This window comes from Camarhynchus parvulus, chromosome 7 (genome assembly GCF_901933205.1).
Source record: "Camarhynchus parvulus chromosome 7, STF_HiC, whole genome shotgun sequence".
In the NCBI taxonomy this organism is placed as follows: Eukaryota; Metazoa; Chordata; class Aves; order Passeriformes; family Thraupidae; genus Camarhynchus; species Camarhynchus parvulus.
Genome location: NC_044577.1, coordinates 28007129 through 28031824, shown reverse-complemented (window position 1 = coordinate 28031824; position 24696 = coordinate 28007129). Strand labels below are relative to the sequence as shown.

At 42.2% G+C, this 24696-nt stretch overlaps 1 protein-coding gene across 6 annotated transcripts in view; it reads right to left on the bottom strand.

The window, feature by feature from the left end:
* The window catches only part of KALRN (kalirin RhoGEF kinase), a 465987-nt gene that overhangs the window by 244705 nt on the left and 196586 nt on the right, over nucleotides 1–24696 (bottom strand). For all 6 annotated transcript variants that reach the window (XM_030952836.1, XM_030952840.1, XM_030952837.1 and 3 more), the window contains exon 7: nucleotides 4981–5103. In XM_030952836.1, coding sequence (XP_030808696.1) covers nucleotides 4981–5103 — 123 coding nt within the window. The remainder of the gene's footprint in view (nucleotides 1–4980; nucleotides 5104–24696) is intronic.

Here is a 24696-nt window from a genome sequence, read left to right as displayed (position 1 = left end):
GAAAAAGTTCCCGAAGAAGTTTCGATTTCCTGTAGAAAATGGTTGTTTTCATCCTGATTTTGTTTATTTATTTTTAATTTTTATTTATCTCAGCCACTGCAATGCAATGGGCATGGAGGGAACAACTGTGAACTCTGTGGTTCCCAATGGCTCCAGTGCACAGCTGCGTTAACCAGCAGGAGGGTAAGGGAAAGTTTAGCTGAACTGCAGCAGATGTTCTGAGAGTCTAGTTCTTAAGTCAGATAGATTTATATATTGTTATGTCTGTTGTATTTTTATACAGGGATAAGGGTGAAAATTCTCTTTCCTATATGAGAATTCTTCATGGAAGGGTACCAACCCACTAACTCCATAGCTTTTTCAGCAGGAAGCAAGGAGCAGTTTGGGAATCACCAGCTCACGCCTCCATTCTTTGTGCACTAAGTGGAAAAAGCTCAGAAAACAGAGACTCCTGAGCTTCTCCTGCTCCTTTTTGAGCAACAAATGCATCCAAGTGCAGTATCAGCTGTGATGGGCTCTTCTGTATTGCTGTAGCAGATTGAAGTAAAATGCAGTATGGCCTCAAGGCAATCCATAATTTACTTTCAGGAAAAAACCCCAACATTTAACTGACCACAATCCACAAAATGCAAGACATTTCTTTTCCAACTTGAAGAAGAACAAACATTGTAAGCCAGTTTTTTTCTTTCATCTTTATCTGCCAATGTGTAACATTCTGAAGTAAAACGGAAAGTCTATGCTGACGAAATTCATCTGTTGACATTTCATGAAGTTAAATTTTCCTTTCCCTCTGGTGTGTTCACTTCTATAAACTGAGTGAATTGAGATTTCTTCTGTGTCACTATTATATAGATCTTTCAATCTTAACAGGAAATAAATTCAATACAGCAACTAATGTCTGTGACTTGTTTTTCCTTTAGGCTTGGAAAATCCACAATAGTAGGTGCATGGAAAGTCTCACTTTAAATTTAACCTAACCTCATCTTTCTTTCAAACCTGAGAGGGGTCCCTGAAGAGGACCACTCAGGGATCACTCATCTATAGCTATATAGGAGCACAATAGGTCAAAAAATGAGGAAACAATGTATTAATGTCTAGAAGTAAAAGCACTTCAGTTGACATTCTGTAGTCATGACACTAGGATGCGCTGAAATTTTAGCTAATAAATACCTTTCAGCATTGAACAAAATTTATTGAACTCACATGTACTTGCATGCTTTTCAAAGGCACTTCTCATGTTAGACTTAATTTTTTATTTTCAATGTTTCATCAAAATTAGGATAAAAAAAAAACCAAACATTTTCTACAGGAAATTGAAACTACTTCATGTGCTTTTTCTTCAAACACAGCAATGTTCCATGACTTTGACACAACTCATTATTTCAACTTTGAAACTTTAGTCCTAAAAGGGGAATTTTTGCCTTCTAAAAATCACTGGGCTGGAAAACAAAACAAAAATTTTCCCACATGTACATGGACATCATGATAGGTAAGAGTTTCTTTTACAGTTGTCAAAAGCCTTGAGCAGGGCCTTGTAACCTCCCCTTCCCCTCTTTGTCCACCAACTCTCAGCCCATTTCTGTGGCCCAGGCAAGAGCCTGATTCTGGTTCCCAGCTGTGACACAGCTGTCCCACCCTGATTCTGGTTCCCAGCTGTGACACAGCTGTCCCACCAGCACAGCAAGCACTGTGCACTTCCAGGTCCCTCCCCAGATCAGAGCCCTCAGTGTCAGCAATGAGCACTGACAGAGGTGGAGCTGCAACTGTGGAATGATCTTGCTCAGGGAAATACAGTCATTCATCCCTGATCACCTCGTGGGCATGCTGGGAGACCTCCCCTCTAATTAAACCCTCCAAGCCTGGCTGGGACAACACTTTCTTGTGACACACTTATGAAAAGAATGCCTGGCATTCACAAAAGAAAAGGGAGCAGTGGAAAGCACTAAATCCACAAGGAATTTGGAGTGTTCATCTCATTTCCTAGAGGACTAGGTGAGATACTGTGATGGCAAGCAGCAAAGGTGGGCTGCAAGAGAAGGGTTCTGCAGATTAATTGAAAGTGAAATCTGATTGCTGAAGGGTTTCTCTTTAAAATAAAATTTAAAAATAACCAGTTTATAATGTGCTACTGTGACTTTAGAAACTATATGTGAAATGAGCCTAACACATAAATCCAGTGACAAAAAAAGCCCTCATGAGACATCTTTAAGACCTTTAAGTTTCTATAACAGGACCAATTACATGTAGCCTCTGTAATATTGGATGGCATTTTAGCTCAGCCTACATACAGAAAAATACCATTCATTGAAGTAAGATATTGGGAATTTTCAACAGATATTATTAGTCTTTACATGATAATTGTAACGTGTTAGAAATATATTGTGATTTGGGATAACATGGATCTCTGTGTGGTGTCAGGTAATTCTCTGACAGCAGGACAGGCAGCAGTATCAGCACTGAATACTCCCACTTTTGTGTGCAGAAAGCAGGAACTCATAATTTAAGGAAGTTATCAGATCCAGGCATAAAAAAAGTCCAGGCAAAGGTAATACAAATAACTTTGGTCAGAACAAATGGCTTGTACACCAGGTATCCAGGTGCAGAGCTACACCTAGTATGCTTTGTGCCATACTGGAACACTGAGGATTTGTTTTCTAGTGATTTATTAGATTACTGATATTGCTCGAAAAAGGTCTGAGTTAAATATTCATCTTTGTGAAAAGTATTATTGCTTCAGTATAAACATTATACATCTGTGATAAAGAGTAACAATTTATTTTGAAACTGAAGTGAAAACAAGCACTGCCTCAAATCACAGGGAAAAAAATAATCTATGCTCCTTATTTGAAAGAAAAATACCACATTACTGTTTATTACCTCAAATATATGATTTCCCACATCCCACATTGATCATTGAGAAGGAGGAATTATTGTAACAAACAGAGAAGCAAATTGTTTTTCCAAAAGGGAGCTTTGGTCACAGCATGCCTATGGAGATGTACAGGAAGATCATGCAACAGAAGGCATGACCCAGTAAACATTAGGTAGATGTGCATTTTCTAGAGGAACTGAAGACTGTATTTTAATTATAATTAGTTATGCCAGGCTTAAATGACAGTATGCACAGTGTAAAGAAAAAAACCCTGAAAAACAAACATAACCAAAACAAAACACTTTGAGATCCAAGATCTGATCCAGCTTTCACTGAAGTTTGTAGGCTTTTTCCCTGCTAAACATGCAGCCATCTTTAGCTACTTTGTCCTCCTCCAGATTTCCAATAGATACTGATTTTAATGTATTAACAAAACAAAACAAAATTCAACACCATAAAAAAGCCCAAGCCCCACAACCAAAAACATGCCTCAAGATTTCATTATTTTATTACTCATACTTCTGAGTAATAAACAGCTGAGCTATTCTCAAACCAACAGTTGCTGACGTATTGCATGTAAAAAGATCCAGCTAAATTATACATCAAATTTCTACCAAAATCATTAATTTCCTGTTAATAGTAATGATCTCTTTTCAAGCCTAACTCCCAGTTATTTTAAGAAAATAATACTAGACAACATTATTTTACATTACCATATTTTGTTGTATTATTAGCACAAAAAAGGATAAAGGGAGATCCTCAAGCCTGACTCTTCTAATGGTATTTCTGAAGAATTATGACTGAATTTGCATATTTCACAAGTCAAATGAATTTTAATGCACTCACCTCCAGGACACATTTACTTACAGGGACTCTGAGAGCAGTAGTTATATGGAAACAGTGTTATCCTGGATTTTGCTAGATGGCACTGTGAGGGCAAGTTTAACTACCAGGTGCCTAGAGCCTGCTTTTCAGTGCTCTGCTCTGATATAATCACAATAAACACATTAATAGGCATTACAAACATTTCTCATCTCCCGCTGTTATGCAATGCCCTAGTGAGACACAGTCCTTGAAGTGAGGAATAGCTGGCTAGGTGGAAGTGGCCTGTGGAATTCAGGTCAGAGAAGTTAATTACCTGACCAGGAATTTGGCCAGAACCCCAGGGTTAATGCCCGTAACCTGATGAAAGCAGTGTGGGGTCTCTCACTTCCTGGGGTAGTCGGGATCTCTTTTTCCCATTTCAGACAGCTGCTCTCCAGTGCCTTCCCCTGGGGCTCTCCAGTGCCTTACAACAAAACCGTCCCTGAGGTGTCAGCCCCTCGCAGCTGCAGCCTGACCCTGCACAGCAGGAGGAGGTTTCACCTGCTGGAGCGCTTCACTCAGAGCAAGCTCTGCTGGAGCTGACAGTGTTCAGAGAGGGCTCATCTCTGCACTGCACAGCTGCCGCAGGGGGTATACGTGCATTTTGCCATCCCACTGCAATGATCAAAACATCAATACATCCTGTCCTCATTTCTGTGCTGAAAGCAGGGCAGTTTCCAGGACAAATAACCTTATGTCTGGAAAGATTAGGAAAATGACCAAAGCACTTATAAAGTTATAATGATGGTTTTCTTTTTTTGAAAAAGAAAGGTAAATTGAGTTGGATTCAAAAGTTCTGACCAATTAATAACTGAAAAAGGCAAAATCTCACTGTGGCCACAACTGAAAGCTTGATTAGTGTCTCCTTTTCAAGGTTTTGAAAAGTACCTTTTATTTAAGGTGTATACCTCCACCCTCTGTGGAGGGAGAAGTATAAATTATTAAAGTGCATTCTAAAGCTCTCATTAATCCCCGGTCAAAGAAATGTCGAAAACTTAAAAAATATTGTATTTGCTCTCCAAAATGTAAACAAACTCCACAGGACTAAGCTGCTCTTAAGTCAAGGCAGTTACCATACATCAGTGTCTGGCTGGACAGAGCAATGGTCTGCTGCTACCACAGCCAGCCTGACCTTCCTTACATCACCTCTCACAGGTCCCTCATTCCCTGAGCACTGGAGATATGGCCTCCTGTGCTGGCCTCCTCTCCTCCCTCCTGTACTGCTCACAGTGCCCTCAACTCACCATGGAATTCATGGCAAAGTGGTTGTGCTGTGTCTGCAGGTCCAGGGCGTGTTGGTAGCTCACACCGATCTCTGTGTGGCTCTGCAGGAACAACTCTTTGTTGTGGCTGATCCAGTCGAACATCTAGAAGGGTTCACACAAGAGAGAGGGTAAAAATCCAGAGTTAGACAAGGAGGGAAACAGTAACAGACAGTGCAAAATATAAAAATCCTCTTCTGAGATAGATGTGTATGCAACACAGCCAAAATCATCTCACCTATGATCCTCAATAAAATAAACTGTTGCTGAGCAATGGAAGCATTGAAGTTATCACCAAAATTTCACTATTAACAGAATGATAGGTCAGGAAAAATAACTTATTAAGCATGTTATTCAATAAGCTTGATCCCACAGTCTTGTCCTATAAGTAATAGGAATTTCATATACAGAAAAATGTCAGCAGAGGGAACAGTAATCAGGGATTGCTTCATTGACCAAAGAACTAGCAGTTGATCAAGTACTTTTAATTCAAAAATGGACCAAAATTCAATAAATATTAGTGATGCAATTTTCCCAAACCCCTTTCTTTTTTATCCATATATAAAGTTTCCAAATATTACATTCAAATAGCCAGCTGACTTCCTACACTTTTATTTCCTAGATCTTTCCAAGTTCAAAGTCAGAATCCAGCCTTTCTGCCGCTTACTATTTTTGGGAATGAAGAGAAAAAAAGTATTTTATTAATATCTATAGAGAGCACACACTTCAACTTCTTCCACTTCCAAATGTATTCCCAAGCAAAATGGATTGCTCAGTACTTCAGACACAGATAGAAATATATTGAATAAAGCTGATGAAACTCACTTCTTATTCAGAAGCACGTCAGTGTGACATTTCAATCTGCAGCCCATTCATTCATTATAGGCTGTCACAAGCCAGCTAAGAGATAGTGCATTTGTGTTTTAGCTTGTTCTGTGTTGTGCTAGAGACTAAATGCATTCAAAGTGAGAACTTTCCATTCTTACTCCTGACTGCAGCTCTGCAGGCAATTGCAATCTCAGATCTTTTCTGCAAATATTTTTTTTGCAGAATCCCTTTAAAACCATGTTTTCTTATCTCCATCTCCCAGTAACCTGGGGAACTTTCTATTAATAAGGACTCTTTCTTTTCTTCTTCTTCTTCTTCTTCTTCTTCTTCTTCTTCTTCTTCTTCTTCTTAATAATAATAATAATAATAATAATAATAATAATAATAACAACAACAAAACATCCTTAACTCATTAATGCATTACAAAAAAGAAAAACTAATTATGGAGGCTGCACAGGTCAGGTCAGTGCAGTCCCTGGTCCTAGACAGTCTTAGAGAAAGTGTTTTAAGTGTAAAGACTTTAAGTGTTTTAAGGTAAAAAGGCAGTAATGCAGCTTCTAAGTAACCACCTTACGGTCAAATATCAGTCCAGATCTTTGTTATATCATTTACATATCCTCCAATAAAAAGCTGGTTTGTTCTTTAGCACTGCATAACAACTTTTGACCTGTGACAGCTGAAGAACACTCAGAGCCCACTGCTCTGTTGCTGTAGTTGTTCAGGGTCAGTTCCCCATTCCCTGTGGAGATGGGGCTCCTGGGAGGAGAGAAAAGGCCCTGCACAGGTCACCAAAGATTCCTGCAGGAAAAACAGCATTTCATGCTGAGCACTCAATCCAGCTTGGGAGTGCTCTGCTGTATGATGGGGATTTGCAAAAACAACACTGGATACCCCTTTCGACAAAAGAAAAATAAACATTCCAAGTGTCACCAGACACACTACATTGACCTGATCCCCAAGAAACTGTCACATATGCCTGAGTTCTTAATCCTTTATTTATGAAAATATACGTGCAGCTAGAGAGTCTACATCAGCCTTGTATTTTCTGTTGATAAATAGTCCTAAAAGCCAAATTTGGTTCAAGTTACAAAGATACAAGTCTAAAGTAATATCAATGACATGGATACTTTCTACCAATGGAGCTGATCAGGCCTATCACCATTTTTTTCAGGAAATATAAGTAACAAAATTTTTGCAAGGATGAGGTCAGAGCTTTCAAAGTTTACTGCCAATTAAACTGAATGAAACTACCTACTACACCTGAAGAGATATTAAAGCTTTCTCATCTGATTCCTTATTCTCATTTTATGAAGATTTAATAAGCAACATTAGCACAACATAATTTGCCACACTTGTGAGCTTAAAGGAAAAAAAGGACAGGAAAAACATAAAGGTAAAAAAGAAAGGAAAATTTCATAACAGCCAAGTTCAAGTCCTAACAACAAGATTTTATGTCTCTGCGGAAAGACCAACAGAGATTTCTTGTAAGGAGATATATGTTTGATGAGAACATTTTTTTTAATGTTTTAAACAATCTAAAGACAGTCAGGGAAAAGAAAATTGGCAGCAATCCACTAAAAACAAACAGTAAATTTAATATTTTATGCTCAGCAAAGCCAAATCAGGATCTTTTAAAGACAAGTAATTTAAACAAGTAATCTATTGTTCTGTGGATAGGGAGCATTATCTAATCTATACACTTATTGAAGGATGAGAACTTAGCTTAAGTTAAACCATGTTTCTTCCTTTTAATGTAAAATAATAAACTATTAAGAAAAAGAAATTAAGTTTAGGAGATTCTTTGCCTTTTTTAAATCTTGTTAAATCAGCTGAAATATAACAACAGCAGTTTAAAGGATGTCCTTCAAGAATTTTGATCAAAATTGAGCAATAGACCTCTATGATGAAATAGGTAAGTATTACACAGTACCACAGGTCACAAGATTTCCTTAACAATGATGGGATTTAAATAAATTCCTAAAAATGGGGTCTTATTTACTTTTGAGATACAATGGATTGTGTTTTCAAACTTTTTTCTTTGACCAAAAACTCTAAAATGGTCTTAAACAATTTTCTCATAATATGTGACTCCAAGTTGAGACTCTGAAAATAGCAGATGAAATGTGAGTTGTGATGGTGCCATGAGAGTTTACAATGCGTGGCCAGGAGGTTTTGATATGAAGGTTTGTCAGCATTGTCTGGCCAGGCCCATATTACCAGCAATATTTCCTGAAAGCTTTCAAGTGAAACCTGTTTTCCACATGCGAAACTCTGATGCTTCCTGTGTTCCTGAAGCGAGTGTGCTGCCTCGTTTGTTTAATTAAAACGCACCATTACAGATGTGAACATGGCAATGACCCAACAATTGCTGTTTCTCTCAACCCTGCAAGGACTGCCCCAGTTTCGAGGGGCTAATGTGGGCTCCTGGAAAAATGTTCAAGATCCTTTGACAAGTCAGTTTCCCTGTAAAAGGAATGAGTTTTTAATACAATAAATATCACAGTGGACAATGTGCCCCATGAGATCAGTTTAAGCCAGAGAGAGTGTCTCAGCAAACAGATTTTCTGTATCACTCTAACATTGCTATACAGCACTGTATCAATTGATCTCATCCCATCCACGAAAAAGACTCTCTTAACAAACCTAATCTAGTGATTATCACAAAATGAATGGATCTTTAATTATTCCTGTGACTTACTTCTTAGTTGGAGTCATTCTCACTGCCAGTGAAATAATTCTGCTCTCAAGCTTTCTAATCACTCCTGCAGTCATGAATTCACACTAAACAGCAGCACAGAATAACTAAGATTGGACATTACATCACTAAAAACACATGAATCAACTGTCCTCAGTGTCTCCCAGACTGGCACTTTTCCACATTGCTGTAGATAATCTGGAGACCAGTTAAGTACTCAGGAGTTTTCCAGCGACTGAGAAGCAGGGGGAGGGGTTAAGCACACTAAAAAAAAAAAAAGATAAACTTCCAGTGTGATTATCTCTTGTAGTCCTGTTTCTAAAAATACATAAAGAAAATTGAATGCATGTGCTGAAGAATGTGAAGTGGTACATTTAATTAAGGAAATTAGTTTTTTATGAGAGACAGAAGAACTAGGTATGATCCAAAGAGTCTCTTCCTTATGCATTTTTAATAATTTAGCCTCACGGTCACTAGTGATCATATAAGCACCAGTAATTATTATAGATGTGGTCTTGAGGCAACTTCAGTCAAGATTAGGGTATCAGATCACATCTCCAGCATCAGTCCTGCTGGCAACAACAAGTTCTTAACCTCATGTTTTGTCATCATAGTTGATGAGTTACTAGAAAATCCAGGTTAAGTGTTAGACCAAACAGCAGGTCTCAAGCTGGTCATGAATAAGTCCTACAGAGGGGGAATGTGACTCCATATTTTCCCTGGATTTGTAACATCTGGCAGGCCAGTGAGAACAGGGTGAGAACAGCTGTTTGAGAACAGACCAGAAACACACGGATATGGAACAGCATGTATGCAGGCTGTGCACAGTCCAGCTCTACATCAGCTAAAATGAGATTTATAACATAATTTCAGATAAAAACCTCTGCTCTCTGGCTTTTGTCAGAGAGTGCTTGCTGAGGAGCATTCGCACTGGATTCTGAACACAGTGGTGCAGAGCACCACAGGTTGATGTGTCCAGCACGTGGCTGGCAGCACACCCCATGCCAGTCGTATTGATGGGAGGATTACAGTTCTCATGGCCTTGGCAGCCAGTGAACTGAACATATTTATTAATGAAATTGTTTATACATGCTGGAAATAATATATCCCAAATCTATTGAACACTATACTAGGGCTGGAATTAATTATGAACTGGCTTGTAGCAAATCATCTTCTCTCTAAGTTCTGAGCCATAAATATCAAACTCATATGGTTAATTAAGGGCAGAATGATAACCATTATAGCCATGTAATCTTAAGGAACAATATAGGGTACATATAAAGAAAACAGTTCCAAAGGGACATTCAGGTCAAGTCCAATCACTGCTTTTGGCAGCCAACTACAGGATAAAATTTCCTTTCATAAAGGGATGAAGCTCCACCTGAAAACTAGTGAAGTGCTACAGCCCAGCTCCTCCTATGACAAGCAATTCCAAAAACTTTCTGCTCCTGTTACTGAGCTCTTCACATACTCTCTGATCTACACAAGGCTCATGTCTACTTTATACATATTTTCTCTTAGGTCAACATTTCCCTACAAGTTAAAAAAAACATTCTCCCAGGTGTTAAACCTTTTCCAGTGTGGACCAGGTGGGGTTATTGTCTCTTGTGCTGTTTGTTTTACTACAGCCCAGCTCTTTTGAAGCTTCTTAAGATACACAGTCTTTCTCTGCACTTGTTTTAGCTCATGGATATCTTTCAATCCCAACTGAGATTCTAAGGACTAACCCTAAGGACTTTGTGAAACGTTGATTTTATTTCTTTTTTGGAAATACTCCAGCTGACATCATTGAGGATAACTTGTGCAGTGCTTCTGGCATCAGTTCTAGAAAAGGAGATACAAAAATGGGAGAGCAACAGCTGCTGGATCAACGTCAGTACCTTCTGCTTTGCCTCACTATCTTTTCTCTTGGTAGTTCCCTGCACAAATACTGACAAAGACCAGTAGTGTTTATGTGATTTGCTCTGACAAGCACAACTCAGATGACGTTCTGAATAAAAGCAAGTTCAAGAGCACTTAGGGAAAATTCAAGGCAGGGTTTTGAAATCCAGGTAGTCATAAATGCATTCTCTCAATATGCCTCCATATGCTGCTAACAAAGGGACAAAAAATGTTAATCTAAAAGAATGTCCTGCCTGTAGTTGTGGAGAGGGTAGATCAGTAATTATATGCCAGATGAAATCCCTTTTAGATTAGTGCTTTCCAATCTCTTCCAATCTGTGGACCCCATAATTTTTTTCAACACAAGCACTGTAGCCACTTAAGGTCTTCAAAGAATAAATCTGTTTTATCAAATACCTTTACCAACCACTAAGGAACTTAATATCCATGATTCACAGGTTGCGAAATGCTAGAGGTAAGCATACATTGTTTATTAAAGAGATGTCCATTTAAGAGTCCATATGCATTTTGTATTTTCAAAACAGTCCAGCCAGTGTTAAACTGAATAATCTACAACAGAAAGTGGAAAGTTCCACTCTCAGAGCATGTACAGCTAAGCAAGTTCATTTTTATATATTTCCACAATATAAACAATAACACATACACAACAGTAACTGCCAGAGTCCCTCTCTTGAGGTTTACAAAGTTTCCAGCTACAAGGTCTATTCCTATCTCATTAAGGGAGTTCAAGTCTTCTCAACAACTCAATTAAACAAAAATCAAGGCATATTTCTTACATCTTTTGCAATTGAATTTAGCCAGCATTTGAACAAAAAGAATACTGAGCAACAGATTTGTGGTACGCATATAGTCTACTGACATGCAAGGGCATGATCCAGGAAAAATTTGCATGTGAGCTAACTTTATAAGAGGCAATCAAGAAACTCCCCCAATGTCTCCAGACTAGAATCAAAACTGCAATTTAATTGGAACCAGCCATATGTCTAGGTCACCAAAACGTCTGGGAAAGGCCAACAGAAGTGCAACATCTCTGTGAAGGAGCACATGGGAAATGCCAACAGTCTAAAGAATCAGGATTTCTACCTGGAATACAAAAAAATCCCTCCAGTCAAGCCTCTGAGCTAAATTCAGCAGAACAGAGGACTGATACTGGCTGTCTAGGCAAGCTGGTCCCAAAGGGATCAGGAGCCAGAAATAAAGACTCAGCAGGTAGAGCAGGGGGCTCATTAACCAGAGCCTGTCCCACAGCCCCTGAGGTTTACAACTGACAGCAACAAGACTTAAGCAAGAGGACATTGCACAAGTTCTGGTGACAAGGCAAATGCAAGCTTAAGCTATGAAGTCAACCAGCAGGCCAGGATCAGGCCCAGTGAGGGTAACCAGGCTCAGATGCAGCCCCAGGTCCACAGCAATGAGGGAGGTCCCAGGTTATGCCACAAAATGAGTTGCTGGATCAGTGTCTGGCTCAGCAGGGCCTCTGGCCAGGCAGAGCAGGGCTGTGGCAAAGCTGGCAGTGAGATTGGTCATTATTGTCCAGCAGTGCCCACAGGGCCCTTACAGTGGGCTGAATGCCTCCACAGTCACCAGGAAAATGGCTGTGCTCAGGTAGGAGGGTACTGGCTCCAGAATAAATTTTGGACTTAAAGAAAACCTTCACAGCTCATCTAATTTTTTTTCATTAATCAACAAATTTTATGAAAATTGCTGCAATAAAAAAACCTCCAATCTGCTGTAATTCCTGTTGCCACTTTATAAATACAGCCTTAATTTAATCAAAGCACTTGTAGCTTTAAAATAGAACTCTGCATACATCTAAATGCTCTGCTAAGCCAGGGCCTAAATGCAACATTGTGTTTGTTTTTTGTGTTTGTCTCGTGTTTACAGATGGTGACGGACAAGCCAATCCTTCTGCCAGATCTTTCCCTTTCACACATGTTCTGTGCAGTCCACGGCCAGGATAAATTGGTGTTGTTCCAACGAGGCCAATTTACACCAGCTGAAGATTCAGACCCACAGCTGTATTTGTGTAAACCTCAATGCTGCATGAACACAGTTTTTCCATTATGAATATCTGTGTATATGATTCATAGAGTACAGTAAGTAAGGCTACAGCACATTAAATTATTCCAGACAATGGGCCCAACTGTCAACCCACTAGAAAATTAGCGAGATGTGTGACGTGACAAATGGCTTTGTATTTATAGCAGAGCACCACTTCCAACATACTCACACTGAATGTTCCCACTAAATGCCAGAGTAAGAGATCTGTGTATTTTTTCCTGACACATATCAAGCCACAGCCATGTACAAAGTAAGGCATCTGATTCCTACAATGTTGAATAGGGAAGTAGGAGTTTTATTGTTGAAGGTGGGAGAAAATTACAGATCCTGAACATTTAAATGCAACCAATGACATCTGGGTGTCTTTTATACATCTGCATTGTTTGCTTGCTTTTTAGATATTGAACCTTTCCACCACACTTGGTAACATCAAACACTAAGGCATTCCTGGAAAGGATTCTCTGTTCCTTAAAATGGAAATGGCCTTTTCTGAGCACAGATCATCTACAGAGAACTGCTTGCTGCCTAGGTGGAAATTAATTCATTGGTTGGATATGAAATGTAATACTAAAAGATATAAACAGAAAACAGCTATATTAATGGAAAACACAGTGTAAATTATGAAAATTTCCTCCCCAGATGGGGATCTTCCTTTCAGTTTTCAGAAGAAATTTTCATTCAGTTGAAAATGTTGTAGGAGTTTGGTGACTTTGTTATAGACCCTAGTTCTATTCCTGGCTGAATGTGCAACATTCCTGTGACTCCAAATAGCTGCCACTAAGAACAAACCAGCCAGACAGATGTTTGCTGGTTTGTTCCAGAATTGTGGCATTTCCCCTACCAAACCCACGTGTGTCTGAGGTTCAGAGGTGCAGCTGGGTGTAACCACAGCTTTAAACACCTGACTGCCCCCTCAGCAGTGCCCCTGCATCTCACAGGGTGGCCTTCAGGGGGTTCTGAGCTGCCACGTCCCACTTCCTACCAGCTTTGGCACCAGGGGAGGCCCCATCAGGGAGAATCACCACACGCCAGTGCCTGACCATGCTGCCAGAACATCCATCAGACAGGGAACACCTGGACACAAAGTGTCAGGGAAAGAAAATGAGGGTTGCTGAGGGACACTGTGGGGTGCTGAGGGGCACTCTGCTGGAGACACACTGTGGGGTCACACCTCAGGGACGAGAGGCCCACGTACGAGCAGGAACTCTAAGGAACAACAGCAGAAAAAAATTAAGGATCAGAGAATAGCTGTAATAGCAGCAAAAATAAACTTATGTGAATATTATCCCTGACATGTCTCACTGCCCATCAGCCCACCAAAAAAGATTTTGATGGACTGGGTATAAACCAAGACACAAATAAGGGAAATTTAAGCTGGTTAAAAGTAGGTGTTTATGGCAGTGTGTCCTGCTTTTTCCTTTCAACACCCAAATCAAGATCAGAAGTTTGTGTTCATAAGCTTTAAACTGAGCAAAATTCCTCAATTCAAGACTGTTTTGTCTGTGACACCACTTCAGCACCTGTGCAGGACACAAGGCATCCAGAACTCCGGTGCCAAATAATACAGAGGGGTCTTGCAAGACATGAGGGTTCAAGAAAATATCTCTGAATTACATTCTCCGTAATGTGCATGATTTGTACGAAGAAAAGTCAGTGCCACCTGGTCTAAAATTACACTGATACTTCTGGAAGCTATTCACAGACCATGCTCCTGGTTTTTCCTCTTCAAACCTCACCAGCTCCAGAGAAGACAACCTCTCAGCTGTACACCCACCTTTATCTGCTCTCTATAAATAGATATGAAGGGTAATTTAAGACACTTTTCCAACCCCAAGCTCTGCCAAGTGTGGGCCACTGAAAACATTTTAGCCAGGCCAGGAAGACATTAATTTAGAAACAATCACATCACTACATCTGAAAGATGCTGCACAGTAAGTCTGTGAACCTCATGTACAGCTTAATTACATTATTTCCTGACAGCTAGTCTCTTGCCACCTGACCTTTTTGAGGATCAAAGCAATAAGTTTTAAATAACCCAGCTTTCTCATCTTTGCCTAGATGTGTGGGCTTTGTTACCCTCTAGAGCATTTAGGTCTTCTCATCTTCATTAGTTAAAGATAAAGAACTTTGTGTTTAAAACATGCTACAATCATCCTTAAAAATGAGTTTTAAGTCTGTATTCAGGTGCCCAAACTGATTTTAGTGCCATACTGATCAGGGCAGAGCATTCCTGTGCCTCCCAGTGGTGCCAAGACTGAAACAGTCTCAAAATGCTCCCTATCAAAATTGGCAAGTGAAAGAAGGAGGAAATTTCTGCAAATGCAAAAATATTCCATCAGAACATACTGCCTTCAATTATTTTTGGACCCATTCTAATGTTCGAGGAGGAAGCAGGAGGAGTAGTAACTGCGTATCCAGTGTCGGCAGCAGGAAACTACAAATAGCAGAGCACACCATGTTCCAGTTCCAGCCACAACGGCTGCGGAGCCGCTTCCTCACGGGCAGCGAGGCGGCTGCTGCCGGAGCCTGGAGACAGAGCAGGAACAGAGCCATGGCTGGGCAGTGCCCCTTGCACTGAGAGGCCACAAGTTGTGCTGGATGCCCCAGTGTCAGTGGGACAGAGCCGCCCCAGATGCTGTAACTTGTGGGAACCCAGAACATCCCTCTGGCTGTCCAGGACGGCCAAGACCCCTGCCAGGGGGCTCAGAAGCCCTGGCACAGAGCCCAAAATGCCTGTGGTTTTGATTATGACCCATGGAGCAAATTACCAACCTTATATGAAAATCAGCAAGCCACAACAGTTTAGGTAGAATAACAGTGAAGTTATCAAGGGGTGGAAAAGTAGATTTTGGGGTTTTTGGTATGGGGGTTCAGGAGGGAAGATGGAGGAAACTGGGCATGTCCAGCCTTTCTCCTTCTTCTTCTTGGCCTCCTTCTGCTGTGATGTTGGCACTTACAGATTGGTTTAGAGTAGAAGCTCACTGTCTAACATAGGTGATAGGTATTGGAAAGTAATTGTAAATATTGTACATGTAGTTTTTAGTATAAAGACGTAACACCGCCCCGGGGGGCAGCAGAGTGCCTGGAACTGTCCTGCTGAACAGACCTCGGCAGGACAGGAGAAAGAATTTTATAGATAAGATACAATAAACAACCTTGAGACTAAGAAATGAAGAGCTCTGACTCCTTCTTCGAGCGCTGGGCTGGGAAAAGAGACTTTCTAACTTTTCTCAGGGTCACTCTGACAAGCTAAAGATCCCAACAGTAACTGTGCCACAGGGCACACTCAGCATGAAGGAAACGCGCAAATTTTCCTCACCCCGAGCTGCAGCGGCAGAGTGAGGCATTGTTGTGATTTTACATTCCCATAGAAAAGATCAGGTTCAATTCCAAGTGCTGCACAGGCAACATGTTTATCTGCCAATAAAAGAACAAAACTCCACTGGATCTGGCAGCACAGGGCAGAATGAATTAATAGAGAAAGAAGGAAAGCACCGAGATGTTTATTTTACACATCAGATCGGGACTCCCACTGCAGGACAGGCTTCCTGTGCAACAGGAGGCAAGGCAGTTAACCCCTGTGGTTTTTAATTCCCAATTCAATTTTTAGCTTTGAACTATGCATCTTTTGCACTTAATTATGCTGTTCCAGTGCCAATCCAGCTCAACAGAAATCAGTGTCCGGCAGATGATTGCCCTTCCTGATGGACAGCTGTCCACATCTGAAAAATTAGTACAAATGCCTTGAGAAGATTCTTGTGTTCTTTGCTTCTGGAGCCTGGACTCGGGTCATGAAAGTGTTAAGGAAGGAAGTTTGTACTCCCAGAGCTGTTGAACCAGCAGCAGACTTGTTGCAGGAGAAACAGAAATGTCAACAGGAGGCTACAAAAGCATCCTGCTCCTTTGTCACAGAGAAAGAAGTGATGGTTACAGCAATGGAAGGTGACATTCACCACTAGAATCACAGCCACAAGGAAGACAATTTCTGATATATATATATTTACCCTGATCCCTGTATTGCTCTGCTCAGCAGGCAAGGCAATCCCACACTTCCTCAAACCAGATGGCAAAATGGGGCTTGTAGCTGCTTTCAGTTGTAGGAGCAGCACAAAGCATTTGGTGTGTACTTGTGAATTTGTCCTGTAGTTATTAACTTTGTCCCCAAGCTTTCTACTGATGGATGGAAAGGCAGAAAAGCAAACATTCACAATGCTATTGGCACACAAGGGAAGACCCCCCTGGTCTTGACTGATAAATAGGAAAGTAGCAGGCTTAACATGGTGGAGAAGCTGTAAGCTCCTCTGGAGCATCACTAATAATGAAGACTTTTTTCTTTTGCAGTCCAGTTAGCAGAAACAAGCTCTGTTTGTGCTTTGAGAAGAGTTAAAAACATCTATAATGATCTCCTGATCTTGCAAAAATCTAGTTTTTATTTTTTTTTCCCCTACAGGATCTTATTAAGTGTGACTAGCAGTGGTCAAAGTAATGAACATTTCCCACAGAGCCCACCAGGATTACTTCCCGCTCCGACAACTCTTCACTTTACATTGGGAGCAACAAATTGGGGATGGCATTAACAACCTGTCAGAAAGTGACTTCCGATTAAAGAGAGCAGATGTCAGCATCTTTCATTCAGACCTGCAGCCTGCAAAGACAGCAAGTGCCAGCATGCAGGTGCTGAACTGAGAGATGCAGGCTGGGCAGGATTCATCCTTCTCTTAAAGATGAAGGGGTTTGCAAGTAATTTATTGTTATAGATGCTGAAGATTTGCCCCCACAGTTCCCCAAGGATTCTTTGGTGCCCTTGACTAGGTGATGGAAATGGCAGATTTGACACAGTTTAGCTGCCACTCTCAGAGCCTTCCAAAAGGGAATGTGCAGATTCCACTATGAAATCTCTTTAGCACATGACATCTACGCTCACAGTACCACAACGAGCTGTCAACACACACTCTGTGCACAACCACCCCTTGTTATAATGTTTTTTCTGCTTCTGCTTTTTCTGCTTTCTGTTCTTTTATTTGGTTTGTTTAAAAAAAAAAAAATCTGAGACCAGGTAAGCCCAAGTAATACAGGAAATTCATGAACCTGTTATGCCACCACTGAGGTTTCAAAAAATATCAGTAAAGATACATTCAGAACATTGTAGTGTTTATCCAGCTGCATTAGAACACCTCATAGTGGCTCACCTATGACGACAAGTACTGAGGTGCTTCAAGACAAAGCAGAAGCAGTAGTCAGTAGCAAAAATTCAATTATTTTAAAATGCTACAGAAAAAAAACATGATAAAGAACACATTTGAATAAACACTGAAAGTTAATTAAAATCTGCTACAATAGAGTTATTGATACGTGCTTTCAAGTCTCACCTGTTTATTAGAGCCTCCTTTGTACTAGGAAGTGTGAAGTAATTAAATGCAAGTGATTAGAGCTGGCAAAGGTTCATCTGGGGAAATACACAGATTTTTAAGAATAGATGTACAGCTTCCCCCTTTGATATGCACTTCCCGTGTTGGTCTTTTGTCTGTCCTTGATTGATGCTATCAGAAGAGCTACTGCTCAAAACAGCTTAAGTGAAGCAGAATATTCCCAGTATGTGCCAAAGCAACCCAAATACTCATCCTGGCCTGAATCCTCCCTCAAGTACAGCATCTTTAATGTCAGTGGTAGATCCAGGTGTAATTTAGTTAGGTATTGGAGCTTAGAAGAGCAGAAATTACCCCATCTCTGCTTGCCCGCCTTAGCAGCTTATGAATAAGAGGGCAACAAACGAGAATCAGCTTACAAAGAGAAAAGCAGCATCATGAAGCGTGACTGTCGTAAATTCGGCCGTAAAGCGCGACTGTCGTAAATTCGGCCGTAAAGTGTGACTGTCGTAAAAGGTGCCGTAAAGCGCGACTGTCGTAAAAGGTGCCGTAAAGCGCGACTGTCGTAAATTCGGCCGTAAAGAGCGACTGTCGTAAAAGGTGCCGTAAAGCGCGACTGTCATAAAAGGTGCCGTAATGCGCGACTGTCGTAAAAGGCGCCGTAAAGCGCGACTGTCGTAAATTCGGCCGTAAAGCGCGACTGTCGTAAAAGGTGCCGTAAAGCGCGACTGTCGTAAAAGGTGCCGTAAAGCGCGACTGTCGTAAATTCCGCCGTAAAGCGCGACTGTCGTAAATTGGGCCGTAAAGCGCGACTGTCGTAAATTCGGCCGTAAAGCGCGACTGTCGTAAAAGGTGCCGTAAAGCGCGACTGTCGTAAATTCGGCCGTAAGCGCGACTGTCGTCGAAAATCGCCGTAAAAGCGCGACTGTCGTAAAAGGTGCAGTAAAGCGCGACTGTCGTAAAAGGTGCCGCAAAGCGCGACTGTCGTAAAATCGGCCGTGAAGCGCGACTGTCGTAAAATCGGCCGTGAAGCGCGACTGTCGTAAAAGGTGCCGTAAAACGCGACTGTCGTAAAAGGTGCCGTAAAGCGCGACTGTCGTAAAATCGGCCGTAAAGCGCGACTGTCGTAAAATCGGCCGTAAAACGCGACTGTCGTAAAAGGTGCCGCAAAGCGCGACTGTCGTAAATTCGGCCGTAAAGCGCGACTGTCGTAAATTCGGCCGTAAAGCGCGACTGTCGTAAAAGGTGCCGTAAAGCGCGACTGTCGTAAAATCGGCCGTAAAGCGCGACTGTCGTAAAGGCGCCGTAAAGCGCGACTGTCGTAAATTCGGCCGTAAAGCGCGACTGTCGTAAATTCGGCCGTAAAGCGCGACTGTCGTAAAATCGGCCGTAAAGCGCGACTGTCGTAAAATCGGCCGTAAAGCGCGACTGCCGTAAAATCGGCCGTAAAGCGCGACTATCGAAAAAGGCACCGTAAAGCGCGACTGTCGTAAATTCGGCCGTAAAGCGCGACTGTCGTAAAAGGTGCCGTAAAGCGCGACTGTCGTAAAGGCGCCGTAAAGCGCGACTGTCGTAAATTCGGCCGTAAAGCGCGACTGTCGTAAAAGGCGCCGTAAAGCGCGACTGTCGTAAAGGTGCTGTAAAGCGCGACTGTCGTAAAATCGGCCGTAAAGCGCGACTGTCGTAAAATCGGCCGTAAAGCGCGACTGTCGTAAAGGTGCCGCAAAGCCCTGTCGTAAATTCGGCCGTAAAGCGCGACTGTCGTAAATTCGGCCGTAAAGCGCGACTGTCGTAAAAGGTGCCGTAAAGCGCGACTGTCGTAAAAGGCGCCGTAAAGCGCGACTGTCGTAAAAGGTGCCGCAAAGCGCGACTGTCGTAAATCGGCCGTAAAGCGCGACTGTCGTAAATTCGGCCGTAAAAGCGACTGTCGTAAATTAGGCCGAAAGCGCGACTGTCGTAAAATCGGCCGTAAAAGCGCGACTGTCGTAAAATCGGCCGTAAAAGCGCGACTGTCGTAAATTGGGCCGAAAGCGCGACTGTTGAATTCGGCCGAACGACGACTGTCTGAAATTGGGCCGAAACGCGCTGTCGTAAAGGTGCCGTAAACGCGACTGTCGTAAAAGGTGCCGTAAAGCGCGACTGTCGTAAAATCGGCCGTAAAGCGCGACTGTCGTAAAAGGTGCCGCAAAGCGCGACTGTCGTAGATTCGGCCGTAAAGGGCGACTGTCGTAAAATCGGCCGTAAAGCGCGACTGTCGTAAATTCGGCCGTAAAGCGCGACTGTCGTAAAATCGGCCGTAAAGCGCGACTGTCGTAAAATCGGCCGTAAAGCGCGACTGTCGTAAAATCGGCCGTAAAGCGCGACTGTCGTAAAATCGGCCGTAAAGCGCGACTGTCGTAAAATCGGCCGTAAAGCGCGACTGTCGTAAAATCGGCCGTAAAGCGCGACTGTCGTAAAAGGTGCCGTAAAGCGCGACTGTCGTAAATTCGGCCGTAAAGCGCGACTGTCGTAAATTGGCCGTAAAACGCGACTGTCGTAAATTGGGCCGTAAAGCGCGACTGTCGTAAAATCGGCCTTAAAGCGCGACTGTCGTAAAATCGGCCGTAAAACGCGACTGTCGTAAAGGTGCCGCAGCGCGACTGTCGTGATTCGGCCGCAAGCGCGACTGTCGTAAAGGTGCCGTAAGCGCGACTGTCGAAAATCGGCCTTAAAGCGCGACTGTCGTAAATTGGGCCGTAAAGCCGCGACTGTCGTAAAGGTGCCGTAAACCGACTGTCGTAAAGGTGCCGTAAGCGCGACGTCGTAAAATCGGCCGTAAAACGCGACTGTCGTGAAATTTGGCCGTAAAGCGCGACTGTCGTAAATTGGCCGTAAAACGCGACTGTCGTAAAGGTGCCGTAAGCGCGACTGTCGAAATTCGGCCGTAAAGCGCGACTGTCGTAAAATCGGCCGTAAAACGCGACTGTCGTAAAATCGGCCGTAAAGCGCGACTGTCGTAAAAGGTGCCGTAAAGCGCGACTGTCGTAAAAGGTGCCGTAAAGCGCGACTGTCGTAAAATCGGCCGTAAAACGCGACTGTCGTAAAAGGTGCCGCAAAGCGCGACTGTAAAAGGTGCCGTAAAGCGCGACTGTCGTAAATTCGGCCGTAAAACGCGACTGTCGTGAAATTCGGCCGTAAAGCGCGACTGTCGTAAAAGGTGCCGTAAAGCGCGACTGTCGTAAAATCGGCCGTAAAGCGCGACTGTCGTAAAGGTGCCGTAAAAGCGCGACTGTCGTAAAAATCGGCCGTAAAGCGCGACTGTCGTAAAGGTGCGTCCAGCGCGACTGTCGTAAATTGGGCCGTAAAGCGCGACTGTCGTAAATTCGGCCGTAAAGCGCGACTGTCGTAAAATCGGCCGTAAAGCGCGACTGTCGTAAAAGGTGCCGTAAAGCGCGACTGTCGTAAAGGGTGCCGTAAAGAGCGACCGTCGTAAATTGGGCTGTAAAGCGCGACTGTCGTAAATTCGGCCGTAAAGCGCGCCTGTCGTAAAAGGTGCCGTAAAGCGCGACTGTCGTAAAAGGTGCCGTAAAGCGCGACTGTCGTAAATTCGGCTGTAAAGCGCGACTGTCGTAAAACTGTCGGTATGTGTATGTGTTCCATAGGAAAGTTTTCATACCCTTACATCTCCAAGGGCCATTCTCAACTATTTCTCTCAATGAATTTTTTGTTGGAAACAACCAATAACCTGGTCAGATTCAGGACCTCACTGTGCTAGAAGTCATGCATGAGCTTCTATTCACGTGGCAGATTATTTCAGCTGATAGCTGACTTTTCTTCCCAACACTGCCATCCCAAGCCTGATTTTATGAACAGCAAAAAAAGGCACCATATGCTAAGGGAAACTTCAGATTATAAAATAAAGCATTTGTCATTGGCAGCATGGGAGAGAAGATGCCAGATTTGGAAACAAGGTTTCAGGAGAGAACAGACACTACGTGCTCTGTTCAAGAGTTCATGGCATGAAAAAAGACAAGATGTCAAGGCAACTTAAACTACTTTGACTAAATTCGAAGACTCTTGAGCAATGTCTATTCCAGATCCATAAATGCAGAGATCTATACATTTATTATATAATAAATATAAGAACCATTTGTGTCAGGAATTGGTTTCATAACTTGTTATTTATATATCAGGACTATTGCAAGCCCTGGCAAATGCTGCAGATGTGAACTAACATAACTGGAATCCTGGGATGGGACACCAGCATGGACAGATGGAGACGTGGTCTCCTTACCATAAGTGGGTGGCCATGGCTGACCCTGCCACCAGCAGGGCTGGAGCCAGAGCCAGCAGCTGGGACCAGGGAATGCCACACTGCTCCAGCTCACCCAGTGCTATCACTGGGAGCTCTGATAGAGACCTTGAGTCCCTCACAGATTTCAATAGCAGCTGAAACTCTTTCTGCTTTACAAAGCCAGGCCTCTGTCTTTTTAGCAGACAGGGAGACTCAGGGAGACCTGGAGCATCAAAATGCAACTAGATCAGGATTACAGCTAAAACTAATCTGAATCTGAGTTGTTTCACCTGAAGGCAGAAGCAGTTGCTTTGGGCTGAGAAGGATAGGTACTACCAACAACTTGGTTCTCTGAGAACTCTTTTTCTGGAATTATGGGTAAGAGATTTCATTTTTGCTTAGCAGTAAATTCTTGGTCACTCTTCTTATAAAGCTCTCTGCAAACATATAGATGTTCAAAAACATGACAGACAGTATTCCCAGGCAGTATCTGTACCCCAAGGCCCTATCCTGTCTCTGCAAAGACATTTGAAATAGGCTAAGGATGACAGAAACATGCTTAAATGAGTCTCACTTAGACCCTCATTCAAATACCTCTGCAGAAGACACTAAGCTTATTGAATCCTTTCATGGCAGAAGTCTTACGGAGCTTACCTCAGGTCTAACAACATCCCCCGTGCTCAGAATCTCCAGGAAAGCTCCTTATTGTAATGTTCATTCACTGTGCTGTTCTGATATTCATGGTCTAAGTACTTAGATGGGAAATCCAGAGCATGCTGAGTTCTGCACACCAATTCAGTTTTCACGTAACTTAAATGAAATCTAAATCCTATACAAAAATCCATGTCTAATCCATTATTATTATGCCTGTATGATTATTACTGTTAACTGCTAAATACTATTCATTCAGTAACAAATCCTTTCATAGTCAAACAGCACATAGGGCAAATGTACTTCAGATGTGCTCTCATTATTAATCTTGACTGTGGTTCTGACCCCCCTTTATGTGCTTCCTGCCTCCTCCCCAGTCCTAATTAACCACCTCCCCAGAACTCCTTCATTTTTTATTCATTTCACATATGAAAGGTTCCTCTGCCACCTTCTCACAACTCTCCTCATTGGCTTCCCATTCTCACTCCCTAGGACACATCCCTCTCACAGTAATTGTAAGCCAATAATTCACATGAAATCTTTGAGGTGATTGTATATATGGCACATAGCACAGATCAAAGAAACCAAGTGCTTCCAGCAGTGATATAAGAGAGAGGAAATGGTCCTTCACTAAGTGGATTTTACCTCAGTCAGAGAAGCCTGTCCCAGGTGCTGTGCCTGGTGGAATTATGCAAGTCCTTAAGGGTTAATATGACATGTTGCAAAAAGAAAAACTCTATACATTTGTTTTATGCATCACTTCAACGTTCTTTTGACACTGCTAAAAGAAGAAAACTTAGAGGTGATGTGGCATGTAAAAGGAAGCAAAGTTGGTTTTTAATCTTCCTTACACTGCTTTTTCAGAAAGTAAGCTAGGACCCATTTCTAGGAAATGCTTCCCTTGACTACAAGGGCAGCTACAATTGCTCTACTTAATGGACTGTAATAAAATAAACTGCCTCCTATTAGCAAGAAGGAACATATCATCAGTTTTGTAATGCATTTTATTACAGAACATACAACATCAGAATTTTCAAATGCAATGTGGGGAAGTAATGTACAAAACAGTTGAAGTGGATGTCATATAATCACAAATGTACTGATAGTTTCCTCTCTCTCATCTTTTCCCACCTAAATCACATAATGCATTTCCACATTTTGCATTCTATTATCCACCAAAGCCATTTTGCATCTTTTTAGACAAAGAGTAGCTTGCAGAACATTCCTTCTTTCTGAGGTGTAACACTCCAAAACCAGTATGAGCATGGTTCAAATATTGGATTATATATTCTTGGATATTCCTCTCTCCCACTAACTTTGCTGTTTAGCTAGAGCTTCTCTGTATTTTTCTAGACTAACTCTGACTGGTGTTAAATGATGTTCTAAATTAGGAACTCCTAAATGTCATCTGGTACTTCAGAATGGTAGCCCTTTAATTAATGGGTACAATGTGCACACTTCTGCTGACAATTAATAGGAGCCTTCCCAATACTTTCTCTAGGAATTGCAACTGTACACTGGACAGGAGTTGAATACAGCTGACATATCTGTGACTTTCTTCCTTGATGTTGAAGATTGCATGCAAGATGTTTTCCATTACCATCTGTATGGCAGATTACCTTGTCAAGTGAGCAGTTTGCCTTATCTCTCTCTTTGAGTGACCACATTCACACCTCCCTCGGGAGGGGACCTCTGCTGATAACAGACTATTGAATACCAGTGCATGACTGATAAGAACTGTAACATCCCATTGTGAGATGCTCCGCCCAGAGGGAGGAGCCAAGCATTGCTACCCAGATATAGTCTGAGATTCTGAAATTCCAGCACCGTTTCTCTCCACAGGATTCCCCAGAGGAGCAGCAGCTGCCTCTTCCTCCACTGGATCTCCAGAGGAAAGAATACATCCTTCTTTACAGATCCTC